We start from the raw sequence: 25,413 nt of genomic DNA on the forward strand, positions 1-25,413 counted from the left end.
CATTTACATTCTATGTGCATTTAGCTGTATCGCGCGAATCGATGTATTAAGAAATTCGTGGCGGGTCTCGTTGAGATATCCTACGAGTGAATTTACTTACGAAATCGATTCTCTTGGCAGTTTGTCAAGAGACGGAGAGGGAAGGTAGGGGGGGTTGATAAGAGAAAATTGCGGAGTCATATACATATACATGCATGAGATGAAAATAATCGTCTATAGAGTGGTACAAATCCGACATCAGTATAAAAAAAAGCAATTTGTATTTCTATGTCTCTCATTGTGGGATGAATTATCGACTCTTTCATTTCATCGTAATAAATATTACCCATTTTACCGCTTCAATGAAAATACCTCTTTCAAATAAATTCTGATTTCATCGATATTTTCGAAACACGGTTTATTACAAAAAGCTGTAATTTATACAGTTTCCATTGGCGATACGTAACGTTTAGCAAATAAATAAAGGTGAAACTTTTCGCTTAAATTACGAGCTCAGAATGCAGAATCGCAACAATAGATTTGAAGGATCGTTCAAATTTGCTTGGTTATAACATTATTGTGTTGCCGTAATTAACTTTCGCTCAACGGTAACGTGCAGAAATCACGACGAAATCGGAATGACACACGGATAAGTCAACAAAAAACGGAGTCAGAGTCAGTCGGCTACTCGCAAATAACCTGTCGGTTAAAAATTCAATTTTCCATGACGTTCGTAAGAAAGTTCGCGTTCCTCGATGGAATTTCCGGACACCTCATTCCTCGATTTACGGGCCAGAGGTGGCATACGATGAAAGTCACCCGGAAGAGCGAGGAAACGCCGTTGGGGAAACGAGGGAAATTTGTTCTGCTAATTCGGGGCGATGTTTATTCTCCCAAAGCTAACAGCCAGTAGAACCTAGACGCGTTAATTACAGAACATGTCTAATTCGGTTTGTAGTTTTTCGAGGTCTAACGGTGTCGCGAAATTATATTAAAGTTTTTTCATTTATATGGAAATATTATACATATAAAGTTACGTGGCTTGTATCAAACTCGATAATTTGTCTCAATATTTACATTAATCGTCGCATTTATTTACAGAAAACTTGTGATAAATTAATTAGTTAACTGTAATAAATTTATTTTAAAATTCTTACAGCAAATCAGTAGTGCTATAACTCCAAGTAAAATAATTTTAAGTAAATTATTCTTAAAAAAAAGAAGCAAGCGTTATAAAAATTATTATAAACTATATATAAAACTTTATATACATATAAGTTTTCAATAATATAACTGAGTAATCTGTGCCCTTAATACCTAATAGAATTTCTGTTTGAAATGCAATTTCACGATGCAGGAAAATACCGTAAATAGAATTTCCTTGCATCGGCAATGTGTCTGTATATATGTAACATTATGGCCCCATATTATTCATCATTCCTGGACGTGGCAAAATTTCACGTAATTTATATACGGTTTACTCGTGAAGCGTGTTTATGACGAACGAGTGAATTTCCGTTACATGTCCGATACGACATACGATCGATATCTTCTTTAAGGAACGTGCTAAATGGCGAATCTTTCAACGTTTAAAAACTCAAAAAGAAAAAAAAAAGGAAAGAAAAAGAAACAAAGTTACTTGATCTCTTAACGGGAAAAATGTTAGATCACTGAAGTAAACCGCGATCCGCAACTTGCACGACAAAGTTACAAAGGGACGTAGTTTGGTATAAGAACAACTTGAAATTCTTGATCTCAACAATCAAACTGTTCATTGCTCCTACCGACTGTTCTCGATTTAATGCAATTCAGAATACATATAGCGAATTATGAATAACTCGGTACGTCGATAGAGTTCGCTCTGAAATTATTGGCAGAATGCCTTTCGTCGAACGATCTCGAGCGATCTGGTTTAAAGCGCTTTATTCATGAGTCCATTCATTGCATGAAAATCAATCGAAATGCGATAGCAGGCTACAGTATTTAAGAATACCAGAATATACAAGAAATTATTCTACCTTTTGGTCATCGTATAAAATAGAAACTGTACATTATCACTCGAAATGTCATAGCGACATGACTTTCTCACAGACAGTATTTTCGACTAAAAAGAAGCATAAATATATGATTAAGACGTGGTTTCGTCTTTCTTATAAATATCCAGCTAATTATTTTAAACTGTGAAAGTCCCGATCAACCTACATCGCGAAACGTCGCGCAGTAGAAAACAAAAATTTTGGTCTTACACTTGAATTTAAAATGCCAATACATTCAATACGTTAATAAACCGCATCCTATAAAAGCTGGTTATCTCGAAGCTCATTAAATCGCAATATTCTGTCGAAAATTGGGTCTCCCTTACAGTATTTTATTCGTGATATATATTTCGATATAATCGCGTTCGCGTGTGTGGAAAACAATACATCGTATCGGTGTGGCCCATTTTACCGACACATTCACGCTTTGTTCGAATGAGCGACAGGGTGTCGTTACACCGCTTTAAGTTTATTTGGGCCATCAGGAAATGGAAAAAAAAAAAAAATTATATACATATATGTATATATTCGTTTATCCGTCGTGCACTAAATTATACGCGCCAAACTTTATTTGAATACTTAAAATGTATTTGTGCACGTGCATCTCGTAATAATCGGTTTTAAATTATGATTATCAATGTAATCATCTACTTTATTCAATCGTGAAATTACGGAGCGTTGATGCAAATTGAAAAATTTATTCAAAAACGAGGGCGTGAACCGTTATACGATATTCTAAAACTATTAAAAAAAAAAAAAAAAAAAAAATTATACCTCCTGCTTTCTACTTTATAATTTCATTTTCGAGGAACGATCCCTCTCTCAAGTTTTAATACGTTTCATAATATCTTCTTTAATATACAAGATTTAAAACTTTTAGAACTTTTTTTCACTATTATTATGCCATTTTTATAACAAATTTCTCACTTACTGCTCATAAAATAAGTTCTTTCTTACACAAGTAAATTTACATGTTCGCCGTCAAAGAGAACAATTGACGTGAAGTAATAATAGTTACTGTAAGATCGTGCTCACCGATTTGATGCGACAGGAACGTTATTAGGGACAGCACGACGCACAGCCATCCTCCTCGATGATCCTTCATGCTGGGCATTTGTATGAACGATATCGGACGGCTCTTTTCTTATCCTCTTCCGCGAGTGACGAAAACGCCAATGACAGTGACGACGACGACGATGATGACGACAACACGACGAAACTGATCTCGTTGTGTCACACTCGCCGCTCTTTTATTGACAGTTACTCACTGCAGCATCCCGGCACTGAACAACATCCGTGAACGACGTACACATCACCGTCATTCTCTCGTATCTAATCGCGTATACACCACTCGTTTTTCGTGCGTTTTATCACATGTCGGCACCGATAAGACCCGTCATTTGCCCCGCAGCGACGATCGTCGACAATGTCGATTATTGTTTTCAGTGATAACTGCCCGCGAACGCAACCGCACTTCTCTATCAAATTTTTATTTTCAAGGCAACTCCCTCCCGATGACGGGAGATTCTTTTCTCCTTTGTGGAGATTCCTCTTCGGCGGGTCTCCAATATTCAAACGAATCGACAGGCTATCAATGTGCTACTTTGATAAGGACCGTCATGCTCCGATAATCGTCAATGAACGAACCAATGCCCGTTTTCCTAATCTTCTTTGCGTTTTTTTCTTTTGAGATGACTCATGAATAATCTGCTTTCGAATCTTAGACCTCGTTCGTTTTCTCACAGTGACGATTTTACTTCCCGTCAGGATCGCGAAATCCTGTAAGGGGACAGGTCGACTTTTCGCGCGTGTATTAATGCTCGGGCGAGCTCAAATCACGAAAGGACGTCATCGTAAGCGCGCACGGCCGGAATTTCATTTGCGAACACTCGCTTTCCCACGTACAAGCTCGTGACACGGCGGCTGACAATTATTGTCAGTTCAAGTAAGTACATACGGCGCCGCCCGCATTCTGGCCCGCCCGAAAATCACCGAGCGCGAAACTAGGTTGACTTTCACGGATTTAGAACCGCTTCGATTCACGGGACTTTTCGTTGCTTCTATACTTTAAAGAGTCTCGCGAATTCGCGCCAAAGGACTATTCGCGACCGTGCCAAAGTTCATGCAGCTCTGTTGTGCTCACGGCAATTAGGATTGTCCCAAGAAATTTATTATTAGCACCGTACGCTTTTATTCACGAGTTACGTGCCATTCTTCAAGTCCGTGTAATGATACCTAAGGGATCTTCCGACTTTTCTAAACTCACATTGAAAGTAATTAATTACCGTGAGACATGCGCGTCTTCGTACTTTAGATACTACGTTAATTACCTCTCTTCCAATTTACTTCTTAATTGCTCGTACAGTGCGATTTATGCGCTCTGGCACGTATTCCCCGGACTTTACGCGAGAGGTATGTTTGATATGGCGTGTCAATATGGAAAGGCCTTTTTTTCCGATTCACGTCGAACGAGCCTTGAATCGCGATGAGATGCTACGCGGCGCGTTAAACTACTCGATTTCGAAGCACCGACAAATATTTACGAAATCTGACACTATTCCGAATCGTTTTTTTTTTTTTCCGCCAGCGGCGTTACGAAACTCGATCTCGTCCGCAAAAAAATGTAAGGAAATCCGCACTCTTTCGCGTACCACGCACGATCACTTGTTTCGAATAACACACTGGTTCTTAATTAACTCTTGCCCTTAGTTCCGCCAGAGATCCAAGCACTTCACGAGATCGCACAAATTAGTTTTCGTGTCGTAATTGACACGACGGCGTATCCTAGATCTGTTCGAGGCACTGAGAATGATCCAGCGCTTTTCCGCTTCACACCTTAAGACGTCGACCCTCTCGATAGAATTGCATTATTTATCGGACACGGTGCGCGCCAAGTTTTACGACCCAGCATTATCGATTGTCCGAACGACTGGCCGAGGGTACACGCTTTAATTCGTCGGCGGGCTCATCGTTTACGCCACAGCCTCTACGCCGCGACAGTCGGTCTCTCAAAAGTTCGCGAGACATAGAATAAATTTGTCCTCAGAATCCTTTGATCGTCGGAGATTAAGGGAAACTCCGTTTTTTCCCCCTCTCTTCTTCGTTGGTTCCACCGTCACGTGAATCACCGTCTCAGATTCTCTCAGATTTGTTGCCGCGCGTGATTGAAGCAGCCTCCGCATACGTTGAATCTAGTACGCGAAGTTTAAAGCTCCTTAAGGAGCTCACGTCAATGATTTGATCGATCTGAGATGAGGACACGAGCGCTGGATTTTAGGCGAGCTTCTAATCCCGGCTTAAGAAACCTCCGTCTTCGGTTGGTAGCGTGTCATCGCGTACCTTTCCATGAGTTGCGCTCCATTAACTCGCAGCAAGGATGTAAATTAATCGCAGATTAATCTTGAATCTTCAACTTCGTATAATTTCTTTCATTGTTTTCGCTCACACTTCGTTGTACGAACATTACTGTCCCGGAAAGCGGGTAGCGTCTTCGTAATGTACCGGCCTGTAACAAATTGAAAAAAAAAAACAAATTAATTCATTATTTTAAATACACAATTCTAATATCGTAATAACTGTACGAAATAGCCGAGATAAAAAATGATTTAAATCCGAATCTCGTTATCGCAAATTAAAATAAATCTAAAAAAAAAATACGCAGGTTTCATTCGAGATTTATTTGTCACGGTACTTGTACCGATGGATTTATAGGTTTGATGGAAATCCTCGGTGGCCGACGAAAGTCCGGCGTAAGGTATTTAAACGAATCTCGACAGTTAGAATGTAGGTACAAATCCCAAGATAGTTAAAGCGTCTTAAGCATCTTGTATGTATTCGTCCAATTCTGCACGAACGAGATGTAATTGGGTCTACCTTCTCTCCCCCCTTGTGCTTCCCTAACGCCCGTCTCTCTCGCGAGCTAACCCAAAGTTCGCAGCCGGGGAGAGATATACCAGCGTCGTCTACCAGGTGCACTCTCAAGTCCCTCGGATTAAAGTGCCGGAGCGCGAGTGCCGCAGAGTCACTCGTATAACTCGGTAGTTTAAGATTGACCGCGGAGTGACTCGATTACGACATACCTCGGAGCTTCGAAATTCAGTGGATTTTAGGATTTACTACACCCTCCCGGTAATCAGCTGCATTCCCTCCCCCTCTCGCTCTCAAGCCTTTTTCCGTTCTACGGATAATTGGGCCGACTCAGCTAAAATCTAACCAAGTGAATTCTTCATTTCAATCTCTCCGGAGAGCCCTAGAAGCTTGCTACAAAAAAAAATTTTTAATATACCGAAAATAAATTTTTTGAACGGATTTACATGTTACCGGGAGACATAAAGTTTAATGAAATGTAAATATGCACCGATACGACGAATGTGCGCGGGAAAGGTTATAATAATTAAACCCCATTTGTTATTGAATTGTTAGCTCGCCGAATGTATTTCTGCGCAATTATATTTCATGACAAATCAAGAATTTATATGAATATACGCGAATACAAATGTAAATATATATAGTATATATAACGTCACGGGATGAGCATTGCAGGATTTGTACATCCAATTTCCAGACGACAGGGCTTAATAACCAAGGAACTTCATACGTATGCGTGTTAATTAAAGTACACACGCGTTACCCGAATTTCTCAAACTTTAACTACTCCTCCGTTGACCGAAAGTTTAAATAGCTCGCTGCACATTCGGCTGGTACGAAAGCGAGGATATAGAAAGCATACTAAACCAACGGCAAGAGACATGACCGTTTGCATTAGATTTGTAATATAAACATTAAACGTTCAATTTTGTAACTATGCACGAACGCGTTAATTAATATATCATTATACGCATAAATGTTGCATATAATTAGGCCAAGTGTGCAATTTCAATTAATTGATTAATTGACTGAAATTATTTATCGAGGCGGCAAATGGTCGTTGCTTTGCGAGGGGGAGAGAAGGAATACATTTATCCGTTACGTAAAAATGATCGAAAGAAGATACGGCGGAGTTGACGAGCGATATTTCGACGTTAAGGACGTTAAAGGGGAGATGAGAAAAAGCTAACTGCTCCGCTTTGGAGCAGCTCGGGAATTTCTGTTGAACTCGAGAGATGAAGCAATATAACGTCTCGTACGAAAGCTAACGGGAAGCGAGAGCTAGTTCGATTACCCGGGAATTGGTCTTTCATCGTCGCTCTAATTCAACGGTTACGTGGCAGCTTTCCGGAAGACTCACGCGGTTACAGCTTTACAAGCAACTAACGATTGCAACGGTTGCGAAGGAATATACCGGATGGAATACGTTGACCGCTTTGGCTCGCGACCAACCAAGCCACGTGAAAACGACTGGATGCTGTGTTGTGTAACTCGTCACGAGGGTGAAACAAAGATCGTAATAATGATTTAAGCGGGAGAGTGAAAGAAACAATCTTGCGACGTGGCAGCAACGTAATTAACAAATTTTGTAAACCGCGAACTTAATTTAAAAAATCTGTAATTATCTACGTTTCGTAATCTCTTTCCTTAAAAACTTAACAAAGAATATTTCTCGAAAAGTTATTTAAAAATATGTAGAATAATATTTTAAAAGTATTTTTGTTTACATCCAGCACATTTTAGAATTTAACAACCAAAGTTAATTTGAATTAGTTACGGTGTGAGGTAAAATTTCAATTTTGTTTTTATCAATAAGCGTATAATTCAAGAAAAATTGTGTAATTAACTGGATATTTTATTCATAGAAAGATCCGAAAAAGAGAGCAATTGGTAAAACGGACAAACAAATTTTGCGCACATATTTCATAATTGTCGTATTTATCATTGTTTACAACGGAACTTTCGCTTTGTTAAACACAATTACGGCAGAAAAGAATCATAAATAACTTAGCCACCTGCAAATCTGACCATCCGGTTGTCATGAATATTTAACGACTGTTGCAAGCACGTCGCGCAATGCGAAATCTTTCTCGTTCGCGCCGTGCTATTGCACTTTGCGTTGGTTGACCTCCTTTTTATCCGCAACGCCCACAATTGCCAGAAATTGGAAACGACCCAAACGTTACAAATGATAAGTGCACTAACTTTTCACTTTCTCGGAAAAATTATTTTTATTGGCTTATTCAATGAGGCCATCGCGTAAATTAATGAGCTTGTTTGCAGCACCGATGAAAGTCTCTCCAGTATTTCGGGATCGCATAAAGAAAGCAGTTTCACATTGAGATTTGGCAAGGAACGATGAGTCAAAGTAATTTTTTGCGCGTATAAAATTATTCCGAAAACAAGATATGCGATATCGCAGCACGCAATCCGTTTCTCGTTATAACACTTCGCGAATTATGTCTGCGAAGTGCGAGCTTGCATGTAATCGACGAATGAAGCAATCCTCTCGTGCTGTATAATCATAAAGTTCGTAACTACCTTTTCGCACGGTCAATTGGAAACTAACCGCTCATGCGGTTGCCAAAAACCAAGCCGCTATATCGTTAGCACGGTCAGCTCAAAGAGAATTTCGTACGTCTAAGGAAATCTGTCATGCTTCGTTATATGTATATTTGTCACTATTGTGCTTTCCCAATTCTTTGAATCAGTCTCATTTTTACATTTTATTTAATTTCAAATTTAAAAAAAAAAAATAATAAAAGACTTATTATAAAAATTCTTTATATTAATTTAAAACAGTCTATCACGCTACATTAAAATTGGATTTTTTTTTTAAATAAAACAATTAAAATAAAATAAATGCTAAATATTGCAATATATTTTTATATAATATTTGCAACAGTTAAAATATTAAAAATTATAAAACTACACCGTTACTTTTTGCTCAAATATGTCTGTAAATTGTAGATACAAGAAGCAAAGAGATAGATATAATAAACCTGAGGTCGGCGAAATACGATGCGAATGTATGCACGTTTATTACTTTAATCGCCGGAGATGATAGTGCGGCACGAACCGCGGTATCCCAACAACGATATAACGATGGTGCAAATAAGAGTACGGTTTCTCGTTAGTTGCGATTGTAGCTGCGTTACTGTATGGTCAGCGACGAAGTGCTTTTTGGTACAAACCGCGATATGGCTCTTACTTAATACAATTTCTCGTCGCTTGTACTTGTCGCGCGCACAAAATTGTCGCGAGAAATAATTAAGAGAACAAAAAAAAAAAAAAAAATTTTTCCCCGGAAGAAACTTTATGCGAAGCAGATGACACTCATTTAAATATTAAATACTGAAACTTCCAAAGAAATGTTTCGATGTTATAAATCCTCGATCCACCACGTGGATCTAACGTTTAATTTTTGGTCGTTTATTTAGCACAAGTTCAACTTTGTAATTCCGATTGATGAATTCAATTTAGACGTCCGTATTTTCACTAACAAACTTACGCTCTTATCAGAACGGGATTTTAGCCGTTGGACGCGAAGCGGATTTAAGTTGCCCGGCGATATATAGGGTGATATCACTACGTGGCGGCTTGCCCGCGACTGAGAGAGCTTTCGGACCAACCCCGTACGAGTTTCCCGGATCGGCCGCGGTAGCGCTGCGTAACCGAATCCACCCCCGTTTTCTCTCTCCCCTAACCGTCTCACCGTTCTCTCTCTTCCGTCGTACGTTTCTCTTTCTCGCACCCCATGTCCCAGCTTCCGTTGCCCCCACGACAAAAACAATTGCCTCTCTCTGCACGCCGCTGCTTCCCCGTTCGTACTGTCCGATACGTATCTGCATTCTCTATGTATTAGATAGTAAAGTGGCTCGACTCTCACCCTCTACTGAGAAAATCTGGAATTCTTGTCGTATTTAAATTAGCGTTCTCGGCGACAGTGCTTAATGCCGGAGAAGGTGTGTCTGTTTCGCGTACGACATCCCGAAGCACTTTTTCAGCTCGTCGCGGGCGATAAAAGAGGCAAAGTCATATGGTAAATTGTAATTAAAAGCAAACATCGCGAGCTTACCGAAGCTGTAGTTTTATTATTTAAGATACTTAACATGGATTAATTGCATCAAATGTACCTTCATATTTTTTCATCAATTAATGGTATTACCGAGGTACGGAAAAATGATAGATTTACGGAATTAGCAATCGCTTCGTTTAAAACTTGATAAAACGGAATAGTTAATGATGATTACGATGTATCCAATTACGAGAAAATCGTGCGATGTTGCGGATAAATCGATAATATATTTATTTACGCAAAACGTTCTTGACAATGATATTCATTGAGAAATTTAAACGGCAAATTTCATCGGGGAATTTAAAATACGCGTTATTGTCAGCGGAAGATCCAACAGCGGGATATGAGCAACTCCTCTTAGACCGATCCTTCAGCAGAATATTTTTTTCGAAATTGAATTGAACCGGTAGCAGAAGATACATAATGCATCAGAGGGCAAATATCTCGCGGCTGACAGCTGTGATTTATTCGTTTGATTTCGTTAACAGAACGCGCACTGAGGTATCAGAAATAAAACGTTATATACTCCGGCAAAGAAAAAAAGGTCAATCGAATGATGTTTCGTGCCGAGATAATTTAATACGAGCTGTTGTTTTCCCTGTCATCGTAAAAGACATTCGAGTGGCGGTGGTTTTGCTCGAATCCGATAATTGAACACTTAAGCTTTTACGTCGGTACGACCGACGCAGCGTCATCTTAGATCCGAGGACGTACGTAATTTTTCCCGGGGAGAGCATTTCCGCCAGAAAAATCACACGGGCTTTATATGCGTGCTCTAAAGTGTACTCTTTAACGCGAGCGTATCAGGAAGTGAGCGCCCGGTCTCTTCACAGGTATTGACTTTCTAACAAAAGCGCTCTTCCGATAAAGCGTCAACTACACGCCACCCCGGACGACTCACCCTACCTGCCTATGCCATGTTGTCCTCTCACCCTTCCTTCCGCCAGTCTGCTAAGCCTGCAAGCCCTACAGGTATTTCGATACACTCACACCGTTTGCGCCGACCACCTTCTGGCGTAAAATAATTAATTTTCAACGGGCAACAAACCATTAAAGTACTTGGACTGCCGTGCGCATGTAATTATCGGCATGCGTTAGAAACGTGATATTCTTTTTGAAGCCGGCGCACCTTTGTGCCGAATAAAAAAACCGAGATCGAATGCTAATTGAAACCGAGAGTCGTCAACTCGATGATAAAAGTTCGGTTCGCGGCTCGGGCGATTCGATTCGTGTCGGTGGTTTTATTCTTTTTGCTCTCTTAAGAATTGAATTTCTGAATCAATTTTAATTTCTCTTTTTTGTTTTTTTTTTTTTGTATGAATAATAGATGTCAAAGAGGAAATTATGTGTCGTACTTTGATAAATTATTTGGTGGGTGTGCAAATAAATGTTCATGATTTTAACAGAAGTAAAATGATTGAATATCCGATAACAAAATAAAGTGTTTTGCGCAGATTCGTGCTTTAGGATTTGTTTTAAAGTTGCACGTTACAGACATCTGATTCCATTTTGATTAACGTTCTGCATGGTTAATGCTTCGTACCGATATTTGATCTCTTTCCTATAGCATAAACAGTCGGCAATCGCATAGCAGTCGATTAGATTTTACGCTTGCAATTATTGATTAATTGTCGACGATTAATAATCTGTCATTCGTGCTAATCATGATAATTCAATGAATGTTTCCTGTCAACGGTTTCCTCGAGGCAATATATTTCACTTAAACATCTGTATACAAAATGGTCAGTACGTTTGATAACGTTTTATGGAAAAATGATTTATGCAAGCTGTGTTGGTGGTCTGTACTATGTCCAAAAGCACACATTCTATGCGGGATAAATGAGCTTATTACATTTTGTTGCCTTCCCTGCGAGTACACAATTGCGGCACACGATATTTCCATATTACCCTGAACAATGTATTGCCCCAACATAATGTATGCGTATATATACAGAGCATTACTGTTCCTGACAAAATACTTGTTAAAATCATTACTAGCTTCGTCAGAAACAGTAATGTTATATGCGTGCATTGTATACACCAACATTGGCGTTTCGGCTCGTATTGACATTTTACCCATACTTGCGCAATAATAATAATAATAATGCACCCACATGTTCAAATGCATTTGTCTGATTTTGGATTATTTCTAATTAAAGGACTGCCTAATTAAAATACTTAATTAACTCTGTCTCCACTTTATATTATTATACTCTATATTATATATACTATATCTAAAAAAAAAAGAAGTTATTGTACGTAGGATTTTAGACATGTGGGTGACGTTACATGTAAAATCAATACTCGTTATAAAATTAAGTCATCTTTAATAGACAGAATAAATAGTGCATATAGACAGGTACGATATAAGTAGATGGACTATGATATAGAAAAAAATTGATGGCTACATATTTCTTATATGTGCACGATATATTTTTAAATAATTGTCTTTCTCTTTTTATCTGCGGATGTACAGCCACTTTAAAATAAATGGCTTATCTATACACATACGAGTGCAGAGGCATATTAATATCCGTGTATGTACGTATAGCCGCATAGCAGGTACATGCGAAATTAATTCGTAAAATCGATCGCAATTTCTTTTTAACAGATGCGATAACCAGCAAATGCCATTTAAGTGTTAATTGCATCGATTTCGCTCGCGGATAATTCGATTCTCGTATCTCTTTCATTATCCTCAACCTCGTACCGTATAATTCATTCCGCAGCAAACAATTCCCGATATGAGATTCTCTCAGGTTGATAAAGCGAGGATATCACGCCCGTGTTTTCTATAGTAACAGATTAAATCTCCAACGCGAGGGAAGATTTCTCTTAACTCCAATTATGCAACTTTAAATCGCGCCGCTAACAGTTGTGTTTTGAGCAATGATACATTGCGCGTACGATAACTTTTGAACAAATAGTTTTCTATTAATTCCCCTCGTCAAAAACTTCGCGGCGAGATGTTTCGCCAATACGCCGTTTGAAAGTCGCGAGTACGGCTCGCGAGTAAATCTTGGATTATGTAAAGGATTGTACTGTAAACAGTATAATTTAATCTTTTTTCGATTTTCCCTGACCTACTTCGTTTCTCACGCAAGCCGTTATCCTTGTTTCTTTTTCCTATTTATTTTTTACCTGTCTTACTGCAAATTGAAGCGGAACGGATAAGTTAATTCTCTTGTTTGCCATTTAAGTTTTAGCGGCCAGGAGTAAAAAAGCTTATTAACTTATCAGTAACATTGCTTGAAAAATCATAGCTAATGTACGAAATTGCTTGAGATATATATAATGGTACATCACAAATATAATGAATATAATCTATAATTATAAATACTCTAATAATCTAATTTTTTTTTATGCATATAATACGATCATGGGAAATGTAATTATTCTTTTTATAAAACGAATAATTTTTGCTAAAGTTAGTAAAAATAATTTTTTAGTTAATAATTAAAAATATCTCGAATTATCGGAACTGAGTTAAAATATAAATATAGTTTCACCAAACTAAAACAGACTTCGTTAAGTTAAAAAAAAAAAAAGATTGAATTTATTCTAAAATATTAAACAAAATTGGACGTAACTTAAAAAACCAGAGATTAGTCCCTTTTCATTAAAATCCCTCAGTGTCTATTTTTTTTTTATCGCTGTGCAAACAGTAAGTTCTATAATAAATTGATGTGAAACGTGCGAATACAGATTATACGAGATTAAACCCGAGCAAATTCGGCGTTTTATACTTTATTTCTAATTACGCCACGCTCGCAATTTTCTCAAGAGGAGGCCAGTCGGTTGCTTCATAATCAGACTTTCTTCGCCGTTATTCCTCTCGCTATTTCTCGTTATATTCGCTCGCTCCGCGCCTCCTTATTTCTGTGATGCGTCCCCAACCCCCACGGTACCCTGTCGTTCTGCTTCTGCGGCACTGCATAATACCACCGCGAGAGATTATCTTAATGGCGTCACAACTTTCCGACGAGCATCATGTTATCGGGCCTTTAATACTACGTTAAGTACCGCACTTCTCGCAGAATCGTTGGGGCGCTAGGACGACTCGCAAAAAAATCTCCGCGCCGCTGCTGACGCGAAACCTACGTTAAGATTATTTTGCACTATCTCGTCTTGGCGTTTATCCGGATGCGCATTTTGTAATCTCCATTAGTTTCTTAACTTGGCGAATTCACTTGCTTCGGGGTAATCATTAAGTCCGCCAGTGGCATTATTTTCATGTTAAATCGAGTTACTTGCGCCGAGAGATATCACCAGTGTGAATTAAAGCGAATAAAATTATTTACATTACATCGCAATGAAAATGCAATATTATCAGACGAGATAAATCAATTATTTTTGCGAACATTAAAATTACATTAAAATAATCATAATACGATAAAAATGGGATAACGCGATTGAGATCGTATACGTAATTTATTACAAAATAGCTGTAAAATTTATAATCATAATGTAATGTCGTTAAAAAATATAACATGCATTAAATGTTTTAATAATCGTTAATAGGAAATAATTAATAATACATATGACAAATCTAATTATTAAATACACACAAACGGATTAAATTAATTCAGATTTATAAATACATAAATTTAAAATCTTAAAATAGAGACAAAAAGTTTAAAAACATTTTAATAATACAAATTGAAATTGTCAAGCTAAGAATTTAAGATTCGATCAGCGTAACATTTAAATTTAATATGTAACGTAAGCAAAATAATAAATAAAATTGAAACTATAATAATAGTCGGGCTTTAAAATTTTCATGTTTTCTTTTAATAATTAACATGGTTACTAATATGTGTATCGATTTAAACGGAACAAGAAAACTGCAAATGCACATAAATTTGCCTGAATGGCAAAGGCCATCAATACTGGTTAATAAGTAATTCATTCACATTTGTTCGAGCTTGCTTGGTCTGACATCGACCTGATTTTGCTTTTTTTCTTTTTGTTTCGTTTTTTATCCGCAGAACATCTGTCATCTTTTTCTTGTGACAACCGTCATGCACGGGAAAGAAAGCTGGTCACGACTTAACACTGCCGCGCGGTACATACGATGCATTTATTAACGCTCGAGTAACGGCGGGCGTGGTGTCATGCACGAGATTACGTGTCGGTTGTTATTTTCCTGCGGTGAGGCGCGATAGGCGGTATACGGAATCACCTGGCGATAATAAGGTATGTCGTGACTGGAAAGTTGTAAACAGCCCCCGAGTATGATAACGGCGACGAGATTCCTGGGTGCACTAAACGACACTCCGCCGCTAACTCGTGCCACGCGTCTCAAAAGGCAACTCTGAGATAACGATCAATCCAAAAGGTGGATGAAACGGGGCCGATCGTGCTCCCCGGTGGTTCTATCGGGACTTTTTCCGCGACGGTCTTGGAACGGAGATCGCAGATAAGCGATACCTTCTGTACTCGCGGACCGGCCAAACGACTCGCGAGCTCGTAATTCGCGATTATCAATACGAAACGCAAGCGACGTTCTCTATCCGATCGAAATTTCCTACTTCTTGCCAACTCCCGTGTCACGCGATAGTCTAATTACCGTCTACCTGCCCGCCGCACCTGACGTTACAACGGGCAAGAACGGATTACGCCGGTTCCCTGCGATTTCGCCGGTAATATAAGCAACATACCCCGTGCCCTCGTCGTTGTCATCGCCGACGACGAAAGTTCGGTTTACTCACGACTACACTCGCCTGGCTCTTCTTCACCTTCGCCGCAGAACTACGGCTTTAAATCATAACTACGTACCGTCGTTTAGAGTGGCGCAAGAAATGAAGACAAATGCACGGAAGTGTTATGAAGAGGAAACGCGATAGCTGCGGACATGAAGATTCGTTGCGTGCGCGCTTCTTGACGGTCTTCAAGCGGCGCGACTACCGACCGTGCGAAAGATGAGCGAGGAGAAAGCGAACTTTTCAGAAAGTGAGCCGGCAATCTCTTTCTTTCTCTCCCCGGCATTGTTGATGAAAATTTGAACGGTTCTACCCGGACGGTCGTTTCACGTCGCGCCGCTTCTCCGTATCTCCTTCATTTCTCCCCCGAGGAATTTTCCGAAAGTGTCTATCCGAGAACGTTGTACGGAAGTTCGGTCGTTCCCCAATGAACATCGGTCGGTCGATTAATTTTAAAACGAGCGAGCGGCGAAGTCCGTCGTTCCGTTTGCAGACGCGTAACATCGTCGTTAACTTTCGGGACCCCCAGACTCGAGCGACGTTATTATTACCGAGTTAAACCCTAAGCGACGAGACTACCACCGACGTACGAAGTTTAATCGTCGATTTACCTCTCCTGCCCGGAATCTCGTATCCCGTGAACCTCGAGTATCAACGTGTTATACGACCGTAAAGTCTCGTTACGCGCGGCTACCTATTTTTCTCCCGCTTTTTTCTTTTTTTTTTTTTTTCTCATTTATTTTTTTACGACAGACTACACTTATATTATAGGTGCATAACATGCAAGTATTGTGCACTGTCCTGTAAAAGTTTTATATCATAGATGTCGAAGGATAAATTAAGAAAGATATTACAATTTCCAGATTTTTAATTGAGTTTAAAATATAAATTATACATTTTAAATCAATCCAGACATGAAAGTAACAAAGTTTCGAATGAAAATCAAATGGCCCTTGTAACTTCACAAATACATTTAACATTATAAATACAAAAGGGCTCCGCGGAATTTGTCTTGCAGAAGTTTCCGTTGGAAGCTGATTAATCAAAACTTTAAATAAAGAATAATTGATTTTACTTAAAAGAAAAATAATTTTAGAATTACCCCCATATTAAGTCGTTATCGCAATTATTATCGCACGAAAGCTTCGTGCTGACGTAGATAAGCCGTTCGTAAAACAGAATCGCGCGAGATATTAACCACTTTTCGTACAGTTTACAGCCCGTAAATGAGCTGCAGCGCAACGGGGTAAATGATTTCGAATATGCCAAATAGAAAGTTGCGATTGTTGGGCAAATCAATTGCGATCGAATGCTGCTAGACGGTTCATTATCGGAGGGAAAGAGATTCCCGGCGCAGATAATAGATAAGCTACATCGAGTGCGCTTCAGCATGAAATTCAACGTGAAATACACCGGCAGACGAAGACCTCTGCCATTTGAATGTGGGGACACGCGAAAGGGGGAGAACAATGGTGCCGCGTGAGTAATGTTTCAATTTTTTTTCCTAGGATCCTTTATGTATATAACCACGAATATATACGCCGGATCTAGGAATACAAAAGTCGTCGTATATATCCGAAGACAGTACGGTGCAGCCTCCGATCCCCACTCGATTATTCGCTAAGTAAATTTATTAATGGCGTAGGGCTCGCTCGATGTTTTGTCTCGATAAAAAGAGAGTCGTTCCGCGCGTGATACGGTAAAATCAATTTCCTGCAGGCGCGGTAACGCCGTAGCAATTTTACGAGTTGCAAAAATAAAACGGCTTGTACGCGAAAACAATTATTTACCGAGAAAAATTCGTACTTATTCCCGAGGGTAGGGAAAGAGAGAAAGAAAAGAAAAAGTGGAATAAAACAAAAAGCGTCGCTTTAACGTCGATACGTTTGATTTTTACTTCATAAATAATTTAAGAAGCGTAATAAATATTAACAACGAGCGTCCGTTCTGCACAAATCACCCTCTCGGCTTTCCGTATGAAATTCTCTCCGTTGAAGAAACAATTTTCCGAAAGTGTGGCACTTACACAGCCTTTTTTCTGTCGCGGTTTCGATTACAGTAATTTTCACACCAGCGATACGGCAAGTTTCAAGAGTGGTGCGTGATTAGCCGTCGGCGCGCGGGAAAGAGAACTTGATCGGCACTTCTTGTTTTCGGCGCGTGATCGTTAAAACGCGAGCGTGCACGCGACGCATAAATTGTGATCCGCAATCGCGCTTATCGGATTATCGAGCGTAACGCAACGCATTAGCTTACTCGAAGCGAGTGCCCCCGCAAGCCCGATCCCATAAATATTGGTTAAAGCTGTCCGAAGTTACAATTAATCCTCCCTGACTTTTTGAAAACGGAAAAAAAAGGGGGAAGAGAGAATAGGTGGCGAGATCAATTACGTCCGCGTCTCACGAGCCGTTATATTTTTCAAATACAAAAACGAAAATATATCACGCGCTGCTTATTAATGACAGCGGGGAAAATATTTATCATTTCGCAGATTTATAATGCAACGTCGATATACTTAGAAATAATCCTACGTACAGAAAGAAGTCTCGTGAATTTTACAGAATTACGGATCCGACGTCGAATTTTCACGTTAAATACGGCGGTGTAACTTTTTAAACGGATCAAGTCGCCGGTGACTAATGAATTTTAAATTTCGAGAGAGACAAGATTATAAGGGCTCGCGTGAAAAATTGATTTTCTAAATTGTGCTTTTTCTCGCGAAAGTCGAATAAGGTACGGGAAAGAAATTATATCATAAATAATTCACTCACTAGTTGCATATGGCCGCGCATCGCTATTTCCATCGACGTCAATTTCTGGTTCGCTTCGAAATTTCAGAAAGACGATTCACGGTGACGCACATCGGCGCGCACCCCGCAAATTGTGAATTGCGTGAAATGCAATCAGCTACGATCGCGCGCACAAATTTACACGACAAGCAATTTAACATTACGCTGCCGACGTGTATTTACCCTCCGCGCGCACGTTGGCGGGTTCATTTTTGGACGCGCGACGGGAAGAAGGCGGGAAACGGGCGGCTGATCGTTGGGCCGATTAAAAAATCGTCGGTAATATTTCAATTTTGATAGGCACGGCGTTCGTAATATCCGCGCAATAATCCCTTCGTCGATCGCGAGCAATTAACAAATACCATCGCATTATCGAGTGAAAGCGCGTTATCGTCAACGTGTCGGACGCCTTCCACGGCAATGCTTCCCGATTACTCGGCTGTCAAAATGGAAAATATCGAAAGGAAAAAGTACCATGCGCAATTTTAAGTCTTAGACAAATTTTTTAAACCGTGAAAATTCTATTCTTCGCTCAACGTTTTGGTCGATACACCTCGGGAATCGAAGAGGCACTAAAAAGAAAGCGGTAAAACAATTTCGAAGATCACGTAATTTTTTTACGCTCGCTTTGTGTCACTTTAACTATGTTAAAGTGTGAGAAATGTGCCGTTACTGTTCTTCGTGCCACGAAGGAGTTTGTTAGAATCCTCGTTTCCGCGGAATGCAAATTAGGGAACATATAACCGTTAATGCAAGTCATCGATGTAAGCACGTGGTTTAATTAACAGTTACAACCATTAATTGACGCGATATTGTTGCTGCAGTGTGCAATCTATTTATGAGCAGATCGAACAATTAATGCTATTAATATACGCTAATACATCATAGTAATCACTTATTTAATAATAATAGATTTTGGATAACACTGTAATTAATGAAATGCAGAATTTCCTACATAGTTTCTATGTATACAATTGAAAGTCAGGACAGGTGTGCACAAATATGCACGTTATTTCTCGAACAATTGATACAAACTGTATTCAAAGAATAATTATAACTAATAACATTTTTTTTTAATATTCCATATTTTATTTCTATTAAGGATATTTGAATTAAATAACAATATTAATACATTCATTAAGCGATCTCTTATTTAATGATATTCAACAATTATCTTTTAAACTTTGTCAAAGTTTTTCTTGATTATTTCTACAACGTCTTTTTATCGTTGAATACGATCAGATAAAACGGTGGAAAGATTTCAATTCATTCGCTTTAAAGGGCGTGAATTCGCGAAGGCGTAAAGATTTATTCATTGAGATCAAATAAAGCCCGCACGTGCATTTTACGGTTAATTAAAGACCTGAAACTTTGCGCACATCTCCAAAATTAATTCGCACCATAGAATGGAGGGTAATTAAAAAAAAAAGAGAGAGAGAGAGAGAGAGAAAGAAAGAAAGAAAAGAAAAACACGCGAACAGTTTAGATTTCGTGAAAGGTCGGCCGGCAATCGTCGAGCGTCAACGACAGGAGGGTACTTGCGTTGCGATTTAAAGAATGGAGTTTCTGCACAGCGGCGTGATATGTGAAATCGACGAACGCGCTCTCTCGGACTCGGGAATCGTTTCATTATTCAGCGAGCCCACATGCAGTAACACGCGTCCTTCTCAGAATTCACGTGCGAGCTAGAGAAGCGGGTAAAGCAGGCTGGGCTTCATGTACGTGCTCGAGGGTTTTTTTTTTTTTCTTTTTTCACCTTTCTGTAGCTTCATTATGTATAAAGTGGCGGTCAAACTGCTCTCTCGCGACTCTCCACGCAGATTGCTTCCCGATTAGAAATTTCCACCGATCTTTTGGTCGTGTGTTCTTCGCTGGTCTTTTTCTTATGAAGGTTTTTCACGTATAATGCGTAATTCAGGAGCTTTTAATATTACATTTAATTCTGCACTGCGAGGCGATAGATTCAGCTTCCTTCCTCTTCGTACACTTCCATCTCCATAGTAAAATTTATGTCAGCGATTTGAAAAATTCCGAGCGTAGCAATTTTCAATATAAAAATTTCACGAATTCGAATATTCGGGCATTATCAGTAGAACGTCATTTTCATCGTTCCATTAATACGGCCGGCTATTTTCAAACGGCAAGCGAGGCGAAATATTCCGTAAAGCGACGTTCTTGAACACGGCGCTGTATTATAGACAGTGTTGTCCCGTGGTCCGTCGGTTATCTTTTCATTGCCGCGTCTAAAGCCCCAACCACCATTGCTTTGCATTTTGTTCTTTTTTTTTTCTTCTACGTCGATGCTTTTCATTCAACAATATCACTGACCACTGCCGTGATATAATTCTATTACGTAAGCGAATAACCAATAGATGGTATCACCCGAACCAGTATAGCAAGCAAACTTCAAAGTATCGAGCAAGTCAATAGTTAAAGAGCTAAAGCCATCGACAAAAAAAAAGAAAAAAAAATCGTAATAATATCATATTCATTAAACGACTGTATAGATTACTTATTGTGAAATAAAATTCTAAATGAACTGACGTAAGTTATGCGAGAAACGGAAAATGAGATTGTCACTTATTTAGCCACGTTGTAGAATTTAATAATGCACGCGGGAAAGTTAGTAGGGTGACTGAAGTTATTAATACAGTAATATTTTAATTGCACTTTTGCCGAGCGCTTAAAATCATTCCCGAATGATTTTTTTAAAGTCTCGGTTAATTCGAGATTCTTACGCTGATTTTATGGTTATTTCAATTTTTCGGGAATTAAACGGGGCTACCGAGCTGCAGCGGCGGGGTATTTCGGAAAGTTTCCTCGCCGCGTAAACGAGAGGGAAGTTATTAATCTCTAGGGCAGGACGGCGCGGAAACGATGTCTCTTAGTTTGCGCCGCGTTAATGTGCCCGGCCGGAAAAAGAGAGATCAGGGAGAAATGAAGCCTGGGCATAGGAAATTCATACATTTCGTGCTCTTGTATTCGACCACTTTTCTGCTGTTCTTCTTCCTTTTCGCTCTTTTTTTTTTTTTTTACCGCGGTCCCTCTTCCCATCGTTTCCGTTGATTTTTCTCGCTTCTTTTCCACCGCTACTTTCTCTTTTCTCGCTCCATTCTTACCTCGAAAATCGATAAGGGCCTGAGTTTACAAACATACTTTTACCTCCTCACGATTACATGCCTGACGTAATATTGCAAATAAATCCCTTTGAAGGGAAGATTGCGACGGTTTTTTTGAACTCTCCACTCTCTTTCTAATTAAAGGTGATATAACGTTAGCTCGAATTAATAAAATGACACATCTTGGTGAGCGTGAGAATTGACAAGCGTGACTTTTAATTATTTTGATTAATTGTTTTGTACATATCTCTCCACGCGTCTCCCTTTAATTGGACGAGATCGTTATTTTAATTGCGCGATATGCATTCGTCGGTTCGTCATGTCTGGCCAAGATCACTTTGGCTATTATTGCCATACGAGTAGCATTGATTTTATAATTAATTAGTCGTCGTGTCCTATGGACGCTAGTGATCACACAGTGTAAGGTTTGACTAATCGTCCAATCAATTAATATAATGACAGCAGTTGATACAAAGTCCCTCCCGGGGGTGGGATATTCGTTCGCGTGTACATTAGCGATTTCCGTTTAACTAGTTTCAAAGCAGGTGCAAGATAGTGTGTACGTACAGCTATGATTAAGCGCGTATACAAAGGCCGCCCTACGCGGTTGATAAAGGACTAATGCTCCTGCAAAGTGTACGTGATCGACACACCCGGCGTGCGATAAAATTAATAACGGTTTTTCGATGCTCGTTACGTCGAAGGATTTTCGTTGGCACGATGACATAAATTATTCGAGGTCGTAGGGAGGCGTGTTTTTATCCGACGCAAATTTGCTCGCCCGGCTACATTAATTGCGCCCTGAAAGAAACATTGAGATGTCTCTAACTAGATTGGGCTGGGTTTTATGATAACGCGTTTTATTTTATTATTCGTACGTGCTGCGCGCCGGCCGCGAGCTGCAGCGTCGCCGTGGAAGTTTTTAAACGTGAATTAACAGTCTGCCGGCACACCGGCGTGTCGCGAGAATAAGAATAACAAAAATTCAGATCTGCTCTCGTTCTCGGTCGCTCTCATCTACCACGAGGCGCGCGGGATGAAAAACTTGGCGCCAGCTTTGACCATTAAGTCCTCTCCGGCACCGAGGAAGAATACTTCGGTATACCTGTGACCCACTTTTCGCACAAGTCTCTGGAAAAGTTCTCCCGGCGTGTCGGGGACTCTTTATAATTCACCCGATTCCGCTCGTTCGAAAGTGTTTTCGGGGGCGCGATCGTTATCGCGTAATCAAAGGACCCTGTTTCCCTGCGTGCAGCCGCGATTTAATAATCGCGCTGTATCAGATTCGGGGCTCGCGCGCGCGTGTGCGCTCTTTGAAGTCGAAAAGTCGCAGCGTAATCGCCGCGTATGTTACGCATGCCGCACGGTGAAACAAACGAGTTTGATCACGTAAACATGCGGGCGACCTGGCCCCTTTGACGTCCATTTCCATCAGAAGTTTCCTCGCGAATACACGTAACATTACGCTTCTCTCACAGGCGATCGTATCAATGTACGAGCTTGATACAACTTCGCGAATTCGCCTCGTGTTTTTCATTAAAGCTCAAGGATGACTTTTAGGTCAACGAACGCGCGCGCCGGTTTTCGAGATTACAGCTGCCCCCGATGTGTCGTTAATTCACGCGCATACGTAAATACGTAAAGCACCAGCGGAAGAGATTTGTAAGGTGCTCGGAGTTTTACATCGCCGCCGGACGAAAAGTTCCTTATTAAGACGGACTGAATACTAACTCAGTTGGAAAATTCCCGAGCGCGGTTAAAACATTCGAATAATTTTTGTTGGACTTATCTGGGACTTTAATTTCCGCTCAATTAATGATTCAATTTCCTTTACGGTAATTCCGATTCACTGATATTCGTTTGAGAGCGACGAGAGATTTGTCCGCCACTTCCGTTCCGCCATCCGATCTACGCGCGCTTGCGTCCCCTACTTCCTCTCTTCGTTACATCAAACTTTTGCAACACGATGTTGTATTTGTTTTAATTAATTTGCTCTGTCACACGCCCGTGGACGGTGGGGCGAAACGAAAATCCTGCATGCGTGGCGAGAAGCGTGCGTTTGATACGCGTGTTAATCGAGCCGCTGTCGCTGCCAGCCAAACGGCTAGTAAAAAGGGATCGGTCGCAGCTACATCGCGTAGCAAATTTAATTTTTTTCGCCTGTTAGCCGCCTTTTGGTTTATTTTACGCTATACCGATATCTACGTGCGTTGTTTGTTACACACAAATGTTAGGTATAGCCGCGATGCATCGTGTTTGCTCTATTGCTTTTCCAGTATGTCGCATCGTATTGCACAACGCAACGTGTCCACTGACTGAAAATGATTAAAAAAATGCCCGTGTCATGATTTTTCTCTCCCCCCCCCCTTCTCTCCCCCACCCGTGGCCTGTATATTGTTCCGTAAATGACAAACGCGTGCGTGTATGCGTATTGTACGTGTATCGGATAGCTAGGCATATACATATACTATGTACACTATATGTGAATAATCTGCTGTATGCGACCGACTGCAGATAGGATTTCCAATCCGTTTTCAGTTATCCGTGAGACTAGATTTTCTTGGCTATTTTTTTTTTGGTTTTTTTTTTTGCGACATTACTTGAAAAAGAAAGGTAACCGACTTACACACATGCGTTTAGTTTTGCGAACATCAGAGGACGAATGTTTCCAGTATTGTACGTACATATTTATATGTCTTAAAATCTGAAGTTTACTACTCACGGAGAAAACTCGTTCAATAATAAAAGCCATCGATTTTCGCTTTCATTGGACTTTCAATTATATGCCGGATGCGATAAAGATTTATTTGATCCGTCTCGCGACGTAATGCGAAAACGATACAGGATACGCTCGCGTAGTGGATTGCTGTCAGATTCCGGAGAGACGATTGTAGCGTAAAAAAGTGCGCGTTGCGCCGGCTACCACACGGTCGATATACACCGGTACCGCTGACAGGTTTCGATGGAAACGGAAGCGCAGATAGTCCGCCTCTTTACGGAAATGAAGCAATCGCCGAGAGCCGGCGCGGCGGTCTTATTGCCCTCCCGGGCTGCCGTAACGCCGAGATGCCATTGACGCCTTCTCCATCACGCGAAATAAGCTCGAACTTTTAACCGGGAATAGAAATTTATGCGCCAGAACGGCGGCCCATAAACCTCTCGACCGACCAATAAAAACTACGTATCTGGTCATTTCAGAAAAATGTAGCGTACGAAGCGTCATGAAAGATGATGCCGTCGTTGGTAACTGCTACGTTTCCCCGGACGAATTGATTTAACGTATTTGCATCAGTAGTCTAACGATGATACTGGTTTTTCAATTAACAAACGTCGATTATTTCGCAAAGGGGAGAAAGTTCGTCGCTGCCGTTTTTTCCCATTAAACCGGATTCGTCCGCGATTTGCGTGCACAAACAAGGGATCACCATTCGTTGTTCGTATTCGCTGAAACGAGGTCACAGATCTCTCTCACTTCTCTCTCTCTCTCTTTCCCTCCTTTATTTTTTTATTATTTTTTTCTTTTTTTTACTTTCTCGTTTTTATTTTTTTTTTTCTCTACTCCGGTTATTTTTGCCATTTATTTGTAGAATATGTAAGGAACCAGGGACACAAATAATTTTATCCCAGGAATTAATGAACGAGACGGAGAAAATTGAGCGCGAGATATTGTAGACAGGTCAGGGTAACGTGGATAAAATTTTCCTTCGATAGAGCGAGAAAATCTCGGCGATTTTCACGACAACGTTGATCGACGAATCGGTCACTATGACATGTAATACATTCACCGCAGTGCTACGAGCGTTTTCTTTAATTCCTTTTTCTCTCGCGCTTCTTTTACTTTTA

The 25,413-nt window shown here is 40.1% G+C and overlaps 1 protein-coding gene across 4 annotated transcripts in view; it reads right to left on the minus strand.

The window, feature by feature from the left end:
• Positions 1 to 25,413, minus strand: part of LOC139106263 (opioid-binding protein/cell adhesion molecule homolog) — a 173,992-nt gene that overhangs the window by 75,119 nt on the left and 73,460 nt on the right. For 3 of the 4 annotated variants that reach the window (XM_070662894.1, XM_070662871.1, XM_070662882.1), the window contains exon 2: positions 3,051 to 5,520. In XM_070662894.1, the coding sequence (XP_070518995.1) occupies positions 3,051 to 3,129 (79 nt within the window). In that variant the 5' untranslated portion in view covers positions 3,130 to 5,520. Of the gene's footprint in view, positions 1 to 3,050; positions 5,521 to 9,393; positions 20,079 to 25,413 lie in introns of those variants that run through there. The other variant, XM_070662875.1, reaches the window with a different exon arrangement.

The sequence above is a fragment of the Cardiocondyla obscurior genome, linkage group LG01 (genome assembly GCF_019399895.1).
Source record: "Cardiocondyla obscurior isolate alpha-2009 linkage group LG01, Cobs3.1, whole genome shotgun sequence".
Taxonomy (NCBI): Eukaryota; Metazoa; Arthropoda; class Insecta; order Hymenoptera; family Formicidae; genus Cardiocondyla; species Cardiocondyla obscurior.